Source organism: Berghia stephanieae, chromosome 3, assembly GCF_034508935.2.
Source record: "Berghia stephanieae isolate SIO BIC M18660-M18661 chromosome 3, UCSD_Bste_1.3, whole genome shotgun sequence".
Lineage (NCBI taxonomy): Eukaryota > Metazoa > Mollusca > Gastropoda > Nudibranchia > Aeolidiidae > Berghia > Berghia stephanieae.
Genome location: NC_088362.1, coordinates 66,508,322 through 66,525,821, shown reverse-complemented (window position 1 = coordinate 66,525,821; position 17,500 = coordinate 66,508,322). Strand labels below are relative to the sequence as shown.

General features: G+C 34.1%; 1 protein-coding gene across 1 annotated transcript in view; it reads left to right on the top strand.

Moving 5' to 3' along the window:
* Positions 1-17,500, top strand: part of LOC144968245 (uncharacterized) — a 66,909-nt gene that overhangs the window by 37,247 nt on the left and 12,162 nt on the right. The window contains exon 4 of the mRNA XM_078906394.1: positions 2,465-2,558. Within this exon, the coding sequence (XP_078762520.1) occupies positions 2,465-2,558 (94 nt within the window). The remainder of the gene's footprint in view (positions 1-2,464; positions 2,559-17,500) is intronic.

Genomic DNA, 17,500 nt, shown 5'->3' with positions numbered 1-17,500 from the left:
GGGAGAGGATGGGGAGAGCCAAGATGGCAAGGGAGAGCGGGTTGGGAAAACAATTTATAGACCGGTTGAGTTGGGTGTGATGAACAGATTGGAAATGGGCCAGGTTGAAATATTAAAAATAAATATGACCCATCGCCCCAAATTGGTATAATGTCGGTATAAAGCAATTTCCAGAAAAGTGAATTGAATATTTAAATGATCAGAAGGACACTCTTTTGTGATATCGAAATATTATATGAAATTATAGAAGGGTCGAAGTTGACGTCATTCAGCTTATTATTGGTAGACAGCTTGTTAGTGATAAGTTTTCGCCTAATTCTATCAATCAGACTTTAATCATTAAAGTTGAACACTCTGTTTTGCGTGTTGTTACTTTAATCTAGCTAGCGGATCTTTCTGAGTATTGCATCTAAACGCATAGCATCAAAATATTTTTAAATATCTGATACAATATCTTAACCCAACCCAAGTTTCAAATTTTTCCTACAAATCCTATTTTTTGCATCTACATTATTGTTTATGGAGGTTCGTAATTACATAAAAGGTGTTTGTTTCTATGTCTGCATGAGGATGTTAGTTCGTTTCTTCTGTTGAGTGTTGCCATGTTCGGTTTTGTGATGATGAAGAATTCTTCTTCTAAGTAGAGGTTTCAAATCTTAGAAGAGCACGACTGTGCTCTAGAGATGATTTTCCATGTGATGCTGTGTTGTATGTTTTTTTTTTCTTTGAGGTTCCAAATGTGTTCGCTTAGTGTAGCAGAATTTCGTTTGTGTATGTTTCTGAATGAAGATTCATGCAGGTTGTATCTGGTTTTGAATGAACACCTTTTATGTAATTACGAACCTCCATAAACACGAATCTAGAAAAATACGAAAAACACAACAATCTACTTTCTTTCACTTCCACTTCCTGATGAGAGAGCTAACGCTCGTTGTAGAAGTCAAACAATCATACTTATCTTTGAAAAGTTTATATATATATATATATATATATATATATATATATATATATATATATATATAATATATATAAATCGAACGCACTAAGGGATGATCACATCTCTGCCGTTGCCAAATAAATAAATGAATGAATAAATAAGTAAATAAATAAACAAAACAAATATATGCGTGACGTCATCTACATTTTATCCATAAATACAAAATGTGATCGTTGATGAAGTAGCCCTGACTATCAGTCCTTGGCAGAGTCGCTGATAACAACGCCAGGATAAAATGGACGAGAAGGGATTATCTATGGCATCACAGGACATACGTCATCACCTGGTTAGAATGATGGATTGTGGTATGGCCACTTTAAGGTTAACACACAACATTTCCGAAGGTTAAATAGTGGAGTGGTCAGTGCAACCGATTCTCTGTGTGAGATATGCCCTATTTGGCTTAGCTTGGAGAAAAAAAAATACACGCCAATTTGTGACTCACCTCGCAATACAGGTATTGTCCATGTCAGAATGAAAAGGGTGACCAAAAAGAACCCAACTGAATATTATGTTGGTAATATTCTAAAAAAAAATATAAATATAACATTTTGGGTTTATACTGGCATGTACTTATTTTCAGATGTGATAACCCAATTTGTTATAGACTCATTGTTTTCATGGAAATACTCTCATTCCAACGCTAAATATTGTCCATTACAACAATGTTAAAACAAGGCCATAATTGAGTTCGGTAATCGAACCTACAAAAATATGCACGTAGGTTTATACACACATGACAGACTTATATATATTGTAGTATTCTTATAGAATGATCCTAATCACGTGCTTCCTTCCACTGCGTCTTCATTGAGGTTGTTCCAAAAAAGATAAAATAAATAAATAAAATTCCCTTTATTCATCCCATAGGGAATTTTTTTCTCTAGGGTCTATTCCAAGGGAAGACTGGAATAACCAAGGCGCTAGCCGCAGTGCAGAGCCGTAACTTGAGCTAGGACGAGATGACTTGCTCAAGGCCACACAGCGCAGCGGCGGGTTATGAAACTCGGTACCTTTCGGGTACGAAGTAAAGACCGTACCGTTGAGCCACGCTACCCCTTTATGTTAAGATAACCTTATGTTTGTTAAGTAATGAATTTTTATTTTATAATCGATATTCTGTACTCTATATCATACTAATCCATATCAGGTATTTGTCACTGTGACTGGACACCAAAGACCACACTACTGGTCTATTTTAGCTCTTATTAGGTATTGTATTGATAATATAAGTCCGACATAATATCGTTATGAGACGATGGGTCACATTTGCTCATCCATCAATGAATGGATATTTGGGTCTATTTAGATTTGATGAAAAAAAAATCGACTTGCAAACGTACTTGTCAACCAACATGGCCTCAATCTGAAATATTTTGCCAAATGGATCTTGCAGCACCACTCTTTCCTAACATAATATTATTTACATCTGATATATTTCCTCCTATTGTTTGTCTCCCCTTGCAGGGAATGCACAGTCCACAATATTACTCGGACAAGATGCAACAGTCACAGCAACATTCATCATCCGACATCAACAGTAACTACAACACCAATAATAGTAGGTTTCCTCTTCTTGCTCTCTCTCTCTCGTCCTCTTCTTCTTCCTCATCCTCCTCCTCCTCCTCCTCCTCCTCCTCCTCCTCCTACTACTACTACTACTACTACTACTACTACTACTACTACTACTACTACTACTACTACTACTACTACTACTACTACTACTACTACTACTACTAATAATAATAATAATAATAATAATAATAATAATAATAATAATAATAATAATAATAATACTGCTACTACTACGAATACTATTACTACTATCACCAGTATTACTACCAGATTATTATGTAAGTTATCTGTTACTACTATACTCATCATCATCATCATGATCATCATCATCATCATCATGATCATCATCATCGTCATCATCATCCCCATCATCATCATCATCATCATCATCATCATCATCATCATCATCATCATTATGATCATCATCATCATCATCATCATCATCATCATCATCATCATCATCATCATCATCATCATCATCATCATCATCACCATCATCATCACCACCACCACCACCTCCTATATCATCACAACCGATATCCCAACCTATTTAATATCACAAACAACACCATTATACCTATACTACCGTACTCGGCCAGTCCTCTTTCATTACAACAAATAATTACCCAAAGTGGGTGCAACCACAAGATAGAAAGGATGCAGCAACTCTTGACCATAACGTAGTCTCAAGGATCCCTACACAAGGATCTCATTGTATGGGTCACAATGACCGACTTTGTAAACAGCTACGCTGCTCCAGAAAATCATATTAAATAGTAATTCTGTTCTACTCCACATACAAACATCCTTCTATAAATGATGTCTATCTCGCCACATTTGTGATCCAACGCATTAAAACGGGTTAAAATATCGGGGTTAACATGATGCCAAAAAAGGTGTAATAATTATCATGATGATGATGATGATGATGATGATGATGATGATGAAAATAATAATAATAATAATAATAATAATAATAATAATAATAATAATAATAATAATAATAATAATAATAATAATAATAATAATAATAATAATAAGAAGAAGAAGAAGAAGAAGAAGAAGAAGAAGAAATAGAGTAATAATAATAATGATTAATATAATAATAATAGTAACAATAATAATAATAATAATAATAATAATAATAATAATAATAATAATAAAATAATAATAATAACAAGATTGATAATAATAATAATATAATAATAATAATAATAATAATAATAATAATAATAATAATAATAATAATAATAATAATAATAATAATAATAATAAGAAAAGAAGAAGAAGAAGAAAAGAAGAAGAAGAAAAGAAGAAGAAATAGAGTAATAATAATAATGATTAATATAATAATAATAGTAACAATAATAATAATAATAATAATAATAATAATAAAATAATAATAATAATAACAAGATTGATAATAATAATAATATTAATATAATAATAATAATAATAATAATAATAATAATAATAATAATATATAATAATAATAATAATATAATAATAATAATAATAATAATAATAATAATAATAATAATAATAATAATAATAATAATAATAATAATAATAACAATATAATAATAATGATAATATGGAATCTTTGAGAAGAGGGGAAATCATACATGTTTCACATAACAATAAATACATAAATCAGATAATACGGGGTATAGTTTTTATATACGTTTAGAAGTTCTATTCCTAAAATTAGTTTTAACATTTTTTTATAAATACCATTTTTATCACCAAAAACCAACCCGATATAATACCGTCTTGAGGCGATTGGTTTATATAACATATCTACATCGCTATTCATATTTTATGTATCAATCAATCAATCGATCGATCTATCTAAGTATCCATCGATCTTTATATCCATCGTTATATATATATATATATATATAATATATATATATATATATATATATATATTTATATATATATATATATAATATATATATATATATATATCGATCTACATCATTTTTAATCAATCCTATACTCAATCAATCGATATCAACTCATCCATAGTTTCCAAATTAACTTGTTTACCTACCTTCAAAATAAAGTCTTGTTTACCCCCCCCCCCCCCCCCCACCTGCAAAAAAAAAAAAGATATTAAAAATAAACAAACAAACTAATAAGTTATTGCCCACCCCATATCCATACATCAACATTTCCAATAAAGCCACAGACATTGGAAGTAGCGCTGAATCTCTGTTATCTGCGTCGCAGTGCACATATTTCCAGATATCCCTAGACAATTTCATTTTGAATACAGTTCAAGTGTTTTTCCATTAAAATTTCATCGCTATCCTTATCGTTGCCGAGATGGATTTTTCAGAGTTCCTTGTTACACAATATCACACACCCACTTCTCATATTGAATCTTATCTTTTCTAACTTGGACTGATAGCATAACCACATTCAGCCAATAAACACAATATTAGTATAGACAACTAACATTTAAAAGAACCACACGCCATAAACAGGCAAGCGTGCGCTCAAACACTCACTGTCAATGATAACTGTAATAAAATAGAACATAATAAATAAAAGTATATCATGCCTTTACTATGATTGCGAATGAATAACTTTTCTTTGAATTACCCTCTTTGTAAATACTTAAATAGTTTTCCTATAGCCATCAAGACATTAAAACGGAAGTTTAAAACAGTCAGTAAAGCTGAAAATAGCATAACTCCTTACTAATTTAAAGCACGATGTGTGTGTGTACCATGGTAAGTGTTACACGAATGAAATATCGATCGACTTAAATGACCTTCATCTTGGTAAAAACTCTTAAACCTGGGACTTCATTTGTCCCTTATCTGATGCATTCATTCGTAGTTATTCATAGTTTTTGTTTTGTTAACGTGGTATAGTTTAACCAGCAAACAAGCTAAAATTCAACTCAAATAAACTCAGCACATCATTGTATTCAATTATCTTGTATAGTGTTTGTTTCATGACACATAATATCTTGTTTACAGACGGGGTATCCGTGTCTTTTTGTGTGGATACATTAAAGGTATAATAAAATGAAAATGTTAAAATTACATATATAAAAGATATCGGCCTTGAACTCCCTGAATCTGGGTCGGTTTTTATCTTCGTAAAAATGCGATATCGACAGAAATGAAAACAAATAAATGACTCATCCATATTTGACTCACCGTGCCAATCTGGTAACATGTTGGAATGACCTATCTAAATCTGTATTGATTGTTATCTACGTAAAAATACAATATTGACGGCAGAATTTAAAAGTAGTAAATGGCTCAATCATACTTTACCCTTCCTGTCAATCTGGTAACATTAAGAAAATTGATATTTACGTAAAAATCATTAGAACGAATAAATCTTAAGTTTTAATGAAGATTAAGAAGAAAAACATTTTTTTAAAAAATTGTATTTTGAATATTATACAATGTATCATTATATTTCTCAAACTGTGCGTTAAAACGGAATTATCACGCCTGAAATGATTGATTTTATGTTAAACACGTGTTAAACAAAGCGTGACTCAGCGCTACGGTCTGTGCTTCCTACCCATAGCAATCTAGAGAGCATTCTTCGTACCCGAAAGGTACCTAGGAGTTCGAATACCCGCTGTGCTGTTTGGCATTGAGCGAGTCACCTCGCCCTCGCTTATTTGTGGCGCTGCACTGCGGCTGACGCCTTGGTTATTCCAGTCTTTCTCTGGAATAGACCCTAAAGACAAATTTTCCCTAGGGGATGAATAAAAAGAATTTTATTCTTATTCTTATTTTATTTAAACTCCTCGTTTTGACTGATATGAACGTTACCCGTTAAAGTGGGAGGTCCCTATGATGTAAAGCGGCGTTGCTCTTGTCCGAAAAATTTTAAAGACCCAGTTGGGTATTCCGACTAATGCGTCAAATGTACATTTCTCCGTTACCAGGTTATCTTTAAAAATACACACACACACACACACACACACACACACACACACACACACATAACGAAACAAACTAGCAAACAACAAGATTTTTTTTTAAACAAAAAAAAAACAAAAAAAAAAAAAAAGCAAACCAGACACCCTCCCCAGACCAAATAACAAACAAAGAAATAACAAACCCAAATGTAAATTTTTAAAAACAAACAAATAAAAAGAGGACAAAGAAACAACAAAATACCACATAGACAAAAATACAAAAACAAAATTAAAATGATAAACCATAAAGTGCTTAGACTTAGTTCATTTGTAATATTGTGGATAAACGGCGTATAAATGCCAACCTTCTTTTAATACTCATAATATAGACCGATCAATTAACTAAGTCAGGAAACTAATGAAGAGAAAACAATTTTATTTCCCATCAAGCAATTACGATTTGATGGATTAATCAGAAATGACAAGCTATTTCAGTCTCCGATTACACACTAGTTGAACCAACAATAAATAACCCCAAAGGGGCGCCTTAATTCCAGATTTGTACTGGGTTCCAAGGCGCCGAGTCTGCTCGTCAAGGGACGAGGTGGAACGATCTGGGTCTGGAAAACTCATCAGCACGTCCCTATAATAACTGGCTGCTGTCACAGGCACGGCGTGTTTCGCATCCTTGGGATCGTCAGGGAGAGGGCGGGAGGAAGGGCTAATAACTTCTAACGATGACGACCACTATTTGAACGATTGAGTGTCGAGCTGAAGCGGAAAGGGAACGACGTGATGGAGCAAAAGGCAATTCACTCTTCTTTACATTAAAATGAAATGAGTTTGAATCCTGAAACAAAACAGTGACAAGTTAATGCATTTATCTATCTTTAGTTCTTTGATTTTGTGGTTTACTTCAGAATAAATTATTTTATAACTATGGAATCCATTTCAAAGCATATTACGACATTTTATTTCATGCATGTGCATAATCATAAGATATTGTTGCTTAGTGTTGCATTCTGCAAAGGATTATCATCAAACATCACAAGAAACACTGTCAAGAATTATGAGCCAATCTCTTTTCTAAAGAAAAATACTTAGTCAAAAGTTTCTGAAGCGGGCCTGACTCCTTGGGTCACCCGGCAACAACAATGTGTTAATAAGATATATTTTAAAATCATTTTTCCTATTTTTTAATATTCACTTCCTGGTCTTTTTGGTCTTAGCATATTGACAAATGATATAAGGACAAATAGTATAAGAACCAGGAAACTGATATCAAACGTGTAGTAAAACAGGCCTAGCTTTAAAGGTTTAGTTTGTTGGTGTGGACAAAAATAATATCATCACTCGAAATCAGATCCTAACACGACGATTTTATTTTTATATTTACAGTCGTGTGGACTCCTTCAGAAATTTCTTAATAATATTTTAATTACATAAACTCCATATACATATTCTACGATTTAATAAATCAAGAACTATACACGTAGACAATGACGATAATAGATCACCGTTATTGTTTGATTGTTCAAACATTTTCAATACAGTTTTTTGACGTCAGTATACGGTCCTAATCCGAAATGACCAGCTCGATCAGACACCAGTCAAACAATGGATGGTCAAACCATCTGAACCCGAGTTCACGAAATCGAAAGAAAATTGGGTTAATCCAATTATGACGTAATACTCTCTTTCTCTCACTCTCTCTGTATCTTTCTCGCTCTCTCTCTCTCTCGCTCTCTCTCTCTCTCTCTCTCTTTCTTTCTTTCTCTCTCTCTCTCTCTCTCTCTCTCTCTCTCTCTCTCTCTCTCTCGATTTGTCAATAATAATAATTGGTTATTTTGTATGATCGTTAAACCTTAGAATTTTAATATAAAAAAAAAAAATAAAATACATACATCACGCACGGTGATAGGTAAATTACATTATTGTAATTGTATCTACCTTCATATCCGGATTTATTCATCATGACAAGGCTCTTTAGAGTTTACAATAATCGTACGATGTACAATATTATCATTGTTCGTTTTTATAATTATGACTTATCAATTTTATGAACACTGAAATTGTTATCACCAACCAGCAGTCATCAATACTATCACAAGTTTATTGTTTATCATAACTATCAGTATCATCCCTATCAAAAACCGCCACATCACTCTAACCATAGATAATGAGATTACATTTCAAGTGTTGAACTGGTTTTAGTAGATTAAATTGAAGAAAAAAATACTCCACGCGAGAATTCCTCTGTGTATTGATAAAACACATATAAAAAAAACGTTTTAATCCACTTATTGACCTTAAGATTAAGCCCAACTTGTCAAAAATCCTTAAACCTGAGACTTCCATGCATGCTAGTTGGACGGATAATTTGTTAAGTCACAACAAGGGAGTTGTGCTGTTGTGTAGTCGAAGGGTAAAATTATGATTTCTTAGGTCTGATGCAATATGAATAATTTTGTTCAGTTTTATTACAACAGTCAAATGATTTAAAGGCTTTAAGTCAAATTTTGTGCGCATGTAGATCTAAATTAGAATTATAGTATAAACATGAAAGAGTTGGGGAGCTGGCTTCTGGTGTAAGATATACTTTGAGCGGCTATGTGGTCTTGTGGTATGACACTCGTTTTCGGGTCGGAAGGTCCTGGGTTCGAGTCTCACACGGCGCATAATTGAGTCCTTGGAAAAGGCTCTTTACATTCTCTCACCGTACTCAGGTATAAAATGAGTACCTAGTAGTTAACAGCGTTGTCTCTGGTAACATTACCAAACAGGCGTCATGTCTTGTTCTACATGTTATGCATTGTTATTGATCAGGGACCACTGACTGTAAAGAGCTTTGAAAACATTTAGTGGATATTGCGCTATATAAAAGCTCAAGTTTAAGTATAAGATCTACATCTGAAAAATATATGATCCGACCACAGACAATACAGACGGAAAATCACAAGAAAAAGCTGCCACATCTTATGTGAGCATTTGCTTGATTTTTTTTTTCTGATTTATCTAGACCTCTGCTCCACACCATTCAAACCTTTTAAGATGTAAATTGGACGGACCTAAAAATGTTGCATGGAATTCAAATTAATGGTACTATATGTCTAGTATACTTTTTTTTATAAAAACCCGGTAAGATTGGGATACAAATCGTTATTCGCTCCAGTTATGCAACTGATATCACACATCATACGCCTACGCACACTCTCACATAAACACACACATACACTCACACACGCACACATACACACATAAAAACAGACGTACTCGGTATGGTTTTACAAACTCATCCAATATGTTATCCCATATAATTATGTCCCCCCTCCCCGCCTCATTCAACATGATGGTCAGCCAGTAGTTATCTATGTGACGCATTCTGGTCCATCTTTCCCACCGTGGTTTTGTTCGTGGGAATGGCTCGCATTATCTAACCGGAAATTCGTCAACAGTAACCGAATAATGGCTATGCATCCTGGAAAATTCTTTCTTGTTTGCTACCTTAAGCCATGCGTGTATAGAATTGTGTTTATGAAATGGTTAATACTGTGTTTACGACACACCAAGGGTAGTTTTTGTATATAGAATAAACATCTTTAACCATTAAATTGCGTTACTCTAAAAGAATTTGGCCAAAAAAAAAACAAAAAACAACCCATCCCTCAAATATCGATTGATTTAAATAACATTGATCTTGGCAAAAATTCCTTAACCTGGAATTTTTTAACACCTCACGAGGTCCCAGGTTTGAGAGTTTTTGCCAAGATGAGAAGGTCATTTAAAGTGATAGATATTCGAAGGATACTATTCTGTTAAAACTTTTAAATACGTGTCTTTTCCAGAGTACGAAAGTTTACTGGTTAACAGTCCAAATGATTGAGTAACCTTTATTTTGCCATCTGTTTGACAATAGAGGGTCTATATTGAATTTGATACATAAGTAAAACATTTATTTTAATTTCTGGCCTCCAGACGTTTACACCGTAAGAGTCGGAAAATTAAGATGACTCACATAATTTATTGTCAGGTATTTTCTAAAAACTTTCGGGTTTAAGAATTTGGGGGGGGGGGGGGGGGGGTCATATTAGTATTAGATCCTCGATAAATGCAGAAACATATTATTTCTGATTTTCAAAAAAGGACAATTTTTTTTCTCTAAGTACGTGATTCTGGGGCAATGTCAATATAGCATTGCATCTTGCTCTTTGGACAAGACCTGCATATGGTAAAATACCTTTTAATACGTCTAATAAATCAGAATTAGAACGACTACGAGACGAATTCTGACCAATTTTACTTCCGGTGTGCTGATTATTTTGCTAATTTTAACACCGAGACTCCATGACATTGCTTCTTGCTCTTTGGATATGACGCTGTATATCATATTATATCAAATTAACTCCCCCCCCCCCCCCTCAATCACAGCAAAATCAAAAATAAAATGACTATGAGGCAAATTCGGACCAAATTAATTACCATGTTGTGATTAATCGGCCAATTTTAACACCTAGACTCCTGCTGTTAGTATTATTGTTATTATTATTATTATTATTATTATTATTATTATTATTATTATTATTATTATTATTATTATTATTATTATTATTATTATCATTATTATTGTTACTATTATTCTTATTTTTTATTATTATTATTACTACTACTATTATTATTATTATTATTATTATTATTATTATTATTATTATTATTATTATTATTATTATTAATTACTATTATTATTATTATTATTATTATTATTATTATTATTATTAATTAATTAATTAATTAATTAATTAATTAATCAATTAATTTTAAAAATCTATTTTTATGTATATAGGCCCCACCGCTCATAACGGTAATTAGTGCCGCGGCGCTTCAGATACCAAAATAAAGTAATGGTGGTTCAAAGATTAAGATTAAAGTAAAGTGTTTGCGTCTTGTTGAAGAGAATAAATAAATTTCTTTAAATAGGCACAACTAAAATTGCACCATTTTACTCATATTTAGCTTTAAAATTTATAGTTGTCAGGTTGGCCACGACATAATGTCGTGTTGAAGTCCTTCATCCTTCAAAGCCATCACGCCCATTGGACGGAGTTTATCCCAGTTTCCCTGCAATTGCTTGCTACCATTTAGATAGGATATTCGTCTACCCCAAATACTTTCGGCGAGATCTAACAGACCTAGCTACCCAATCACTGCTGTGTGGAAAAAAGGGGGTGGGGGGAGTGGAGTCAGAAAAACTTCTCGACCGCATCCGGGATCGATCCCGGCGCAGTCTTAATGCGTGTGAAGCGAGTGCTCTATCAACTGAGCTATCGTGAACCCCAACGAATCAGGCATTATGATTATGCTAAAACGACTACAATTCCCATCTTCCATCCCAACGTTCTATAAGTACATAATTCATAAACAGTCCCTTCTCTCTGATGCCGACACTTCGATGCCTGCCTTTCTCATCTAACACTGTCGGCAACATCAAAGGAATGAGAAGAATGACCATCAGGAATTCTAAAACTGTGGACTCGACCGGTCACTGGCCAGTTTTAACTACCGCTCACTCACTAAACACACTCGTCATCGCCAACGTCATCTATCTTCGTCTCTACTTTTTTATTCTTCTTATTCATCCTTATAATATTCATATTCCGCTCAATTTTATACAAGTTCTCTTCTTTTTCTCCACTTGTTTCCACTCTTCTTCGTGTAACTGTAGCACCTCTGACCGGTAATCAGTAGGTCTGAGGTTCGATCCACTGTGGACTGTGGACTGATTTTTTTTGGATGGATTTTTTTTTCTTGTATTTTTCTTTCTTTCATTTGTCTGACACCTTTCATACGCACTTGTTCAGATCTGTATCTTCTTCTTCCTCATGTTATCCATGACAGAAATGAATATTTGACTTTTTATGACCTGAATATGCACATCAATATAAAACATTTTTGCAGTTTCACCATTTCCCATGTTTTTCACAGTAACTTTTCTATTTTTTATCAAAGCAAATCTGTTAGAATGAATTTTCATTTCCCACAATAAAAATCGCCAGCTATTATTAATTAATTTTGTAGACTAAAGTATGCATTACTGCCTGATGCATAATGAGAATAGAATGTCTTACCCAAGGACATAACGCTGGATTAGATTTTTCCTGTAATTGACAATAAAGAAAATGGCTCAATAATAATGTCACTGTATTTGTTAGAGGACAGGACACAAGGTCATTGGAATCATTAAAAAAATGAGCTTTTATATATAATATATATATATATATATATATATATATATATATTATATATAATATATATATATATTATATAATATATATATATATATATATATATATATATATAGCGCAATATCCACGAAAGTGCTCAAAGCGCTCTACAAAGGGTCCCTGGCCATCAACAAATTAGAACATGTAGAACGAGACTTTTGCACCTGAGTACAGTGATAGAATGTGAGTAAAGAGCCTTTTCCAAAGACTCAACTATGCGCCGAGCGAGGCTCAAACTCAGGACCTTCCGATCCGAAAGCGAGTGTCATACCACTCGATCACATAGCCGCATAATATAGATATAATTGTAAGTCAAAAATACATTGAGACAAGTTCCATTTACATAAGGTTTAAATTATTAGCATGGTCTCAAAGTCTTGCTATATCCCCCCTAAGAATACGTTTCTATTAACTTTTGAGGGTGCCAACACTCGATTCAAGGTCGTACAGTCAACATTTTCTCTAAATCAGGTGGATAGACAAGCGTACTAACCAAGTGGTAACAAGTAACTATTACTGCCTATTTAACGATATGGAATAGGGTTAAACTGGCTTTATATGGACATTATGGTCCATGGTTCTTAAAGACTACAAAACTATGGACCAATCAATGTTGTAAAACGCCAGATGGATCGCCGATAGTATATTTTTACTAGTCCGTCTCAGATAAGTAACGAAGAAGCGTGTGTGTGTATGTGTGTGTGTGTGTATGTATGTCTGTGTATGTGTGTGTATGTATGTGTGTGTATGTGTCGTGTGTGTGTGTGTGTGCGTGTGTGTGTCTGTGTTTAATGACTTACTTCTAGTGATCCCAACACGGAAATCAATTCGAACGTCAACCATAATGTATCTCCATTGTCTCAATTCCATATCAAGTCGGAATAAACTGGGCGAAAAAAAGTAGTATTTAATTAGTAGAGTCTGACGTGATTTATAGGCTCATTGTTGTAATGGAAATCTTAAAAAATGACGCAAAATATTGTCCATAACATCAATGCTAAACTAAGCCCATAAGTGGGTTCGGATGTCAGATCTGCATATACTATACGTATGTGTATGTAGAGTCCAATTATTTGGTGGTAAAGAAATAAAACTCACATTCCTTATCTATTAACTAAATCTTAAAATAGAATTTTAAGCATCAAGTCCACCTCGACACAATACTGTTTTAAGTCGATTGAGTCTCATATTATATTCAAACCATTCAATTATAGGGCAGATTATATAATTTGCTGGCTCTAGAGGATATCAAGAATCAACTAATAGTAACACACTACGGCATAAAACCGGAGTAGTGATATAGTATCATTTGCCACCGCCTCAACGCATCAACAGAAATAGTCTCATATTTCCAACGACGTGGATTTAAACTGTTTCAAATGTTTACTTTCAATTTTAAAGTCGTTTTCTTTAATTAGCCAGATTACTCTCTCTCTCTCTCTCTCTCTCTCTCTCTCTCTCTATTCTTCTCATCTCTCTATACTTACTTTTCTTTACTCATTATTATATCTACTCTCTATTATATCATTCAACATAAACAAACACACATACACACCAACACAACATAGCACCTTTCATTTTTCATCCATCCCGTCCTACATTCATCCCATTCATTTATTTTTCTATTTCTTCATAGAAACCCTCTTTCAATCAAACTTTCTCTTCATTCGTCAATGCCTTTGCCCATCCATTTCATTATTGCATTCCCTCTACCCTTTTTATCAATCACAAAATGTGGCATGTTGTCTCAAAACGATATTAGGTATGTCGGGATGATTTCAATGCTGAAAATGGAGTTTCTAGTCAAAAATATGTAAAAGTTACTATCTGAAGCTCGAAAAATATATAGCAATGGTCAAATGAATTGACGAAGACAGATGCTGTGGACGCTTCGGTTTTCCCGTTTGTCAACAAAACCAAATGAATGAAACACCGAAGACGAATGAGAAATGAGAGAATTGTTAAGGCGAAATCAGAAAAGTCTGTGTCCGGTAAATAAATGACTATTTGACTATTGTTATTTCGTCAAGAAATATAAGACTGATCAAGTTAATACAATTTTTAGACGAATGTATACGTTAATTAAAAACAGGAAATTCTAATATTTCATCATACCGTCGATACATTTTAAAAAATTTGGCCAGAAAACTCGTCCTTCATTTAAATTTCGATCAATATGACAAAGTATTTTCCACCAGTACGAATAGGTCCAGCTACTCAGTCATGTTAGGACGAGAGGGAGGTCAGAAAAAAAATTGGCTTCCCCATGGTTGATCTAGGTCCCATTGCGTGTGAAGCGAGTGCTCTGCCAACTGAGCCATCGGGACCTCCAATATAGCAACAACAGCAGTGAGTCCCCCCCCCCCCCCCCCCCCCCCACCCCATGTCCTTACTATGTAGCCTGTCATTATCTTGTATTTTCAATAGTTTTCACTGTGTTCTTGATGAGCGTGTCTTCTGTATCAGGAGCAAAAAAATCAGAGTTGTAGAAATTTTGCGTTGGGTTAGCAGTTTAGCATGCTGCCCTCTTCACCTCTGCCCTACTCTTACAACAAGCACAGCTCGTTAATCTTTGGCCACACATACAAATAAAAAAAAAACGTTTTCTCCAGTTATCAATCGATAAGATTGAGCTACACACTACACATTGTCTCATCCTGAAATTCCTTTGAAGCCTTTTCTGTCCGAGACTTTTTGACAACTTAAAGTTTAGTTTAATTAATGGATATAATATGGCCCATCGCTTCAAAAGAGTATTTTGTTGGGACAATGAGATGATTAAAAATTGATTTTGTTTGTAAAAATATAAAACTTGGGCCAATTGTGTACATCTTAATGAAGACGATAGAAATCGTCTCTTAAATTGACAAAATTATAATCTCGCTTTTTCTGATTATTTATTTTAAATCAGTTTTGGCACTTTTTCTTTTCGTCTTTTCGATGTAATAACGTTTAGAGACCATGGATAGATGGAATTGAAATAAATATTTCGGACCGAAATGAAAGAAATGTGTTTTGCCAGAGTACGAACCTCTGTCATTCCCCCCCCCCCCCCCTCCCCTCCCCCACTCCCTATTACTCCAATCCTCCATGTCCTCCCGTGTGTTTACTTAGCTCTCCCATGTCATTTATTCCCAGTTTCTAAGGTTTCCGCACTCACACCCACAGAATTCGTTGCTCACATCAAACTCCTCATCCAGAAAATACTTAATTCATTCGTAGGTAAATCTCCCGACCTCTCTTTATTTTCGTGATTTATTTCTTTCCAAAGAGTTTTTGATGTTTTGCTCCGTTCAATTGAATTACTCGTTATTACTTGTTGAGAAAGAAGAAGAAGAAGAAGAAGAAGAAGAAGAAGAAGAAGGAGGAGGAGGAAGAGGAGGAGGAGGAGGAGGAGGAAGAGGACGAGTGGGTGGAGTTAAGAAACAAAGTTAAGGAGAAGAGGAAGAAAATTAAGAAGATAAAGAGGAAGAAAAGAAAAAAAGATAAAGAGGAAGAATATTAAAAATATAAACAGGAAGAAATATAAAAAAAAAAGAGGAAGGAGAAGGAGTAGGAGAAGGACGACATGGTAGAGGAGGAAGAGAAAAAGAAGATGAAAGGGGAAATGAGGGTAATACCCATGGAAGAAAACGAGGATGTGAATGGGACGGATAGCGAATATCATTGGTTAATATCAAAAAGACTTCAGACTGTTTTGTTTTGTTTTTGATATAATTTTAGCTAACAGTAAAAATCAAATCCCGAGAGAGAGAGAGAGAGAGAGAGAGAGAGAGAGAGAGAGAGAGAGAGAGAGAGAGAGAGAAAGAGAGAGAGAGAGAGAGAGAGTGAGAGAGTGAGAGAGCAGTTTGTATCTAAGCCCTTAGCACAACGGATTATAATCACGCTGCAACTCATCTAAACCTATCTATATTAAAGCTCTATGACCTTCGAGATCACCATCCAACCATAACAGCAACGTTAATTTGTAAAAACAATCAAAGGCGCGTCGACCCGGGTTACTTCCCTTTCAAACAATTATTACGACACCCCCCCCCCCCCCCCCCCCCCGTTTCCGTGGCAACCAGAAGTGACGACATAGATAATATGGTCACTGTTTAGGATAGGCGAAATTGAAAGGAAGCGCAGTCAGCTGTGTCCAGTCCTTTCATAAAGGTATTAAGCGGCGTGCTCACAATATGTGCAAGTCTGAGAACCGAACGCAAAGGGCAGAGAAGTCGTTACATCACGCACTGGTTCCAAAGTCTTTGGAAGTGTGTATATAATAACAAGTACTTCGAAGGACGAATAATTAATTACATATTGTACCATACGGTCGCATAACTATTTTACTACCAGCATGTATTATTTAGACTAGAAAATAAAATGCCATCACTCTGAAACCACAAGATCAATTCCACAAAGTATGTACCCAGTCTTCCGAAAGAGTGCTTTTACACTTCCAATGAAATTGGAACCAATATTTTGACATCACCTTTCAGTTCCATATTATGGTAACATTGTTGCGATGGATAATATTTTGTATTGGTTTGAGAGTATTTCCATTACAACAATGAGCCCATAACAATTGGGTAATCAGACCTGTGACACGTCGGTATTAAGTCATAGTGAACATCATGCTGAAAATTGAATATAGTTATATTTTAATGGAAATATTAGCTGATATCATTAGGAATATTGGGTTTTGTTTCTTCATCCTAAAAATGTTTTATTTTTATTTATTTTTATCTTTAAAAAATCATTTTGACTTTA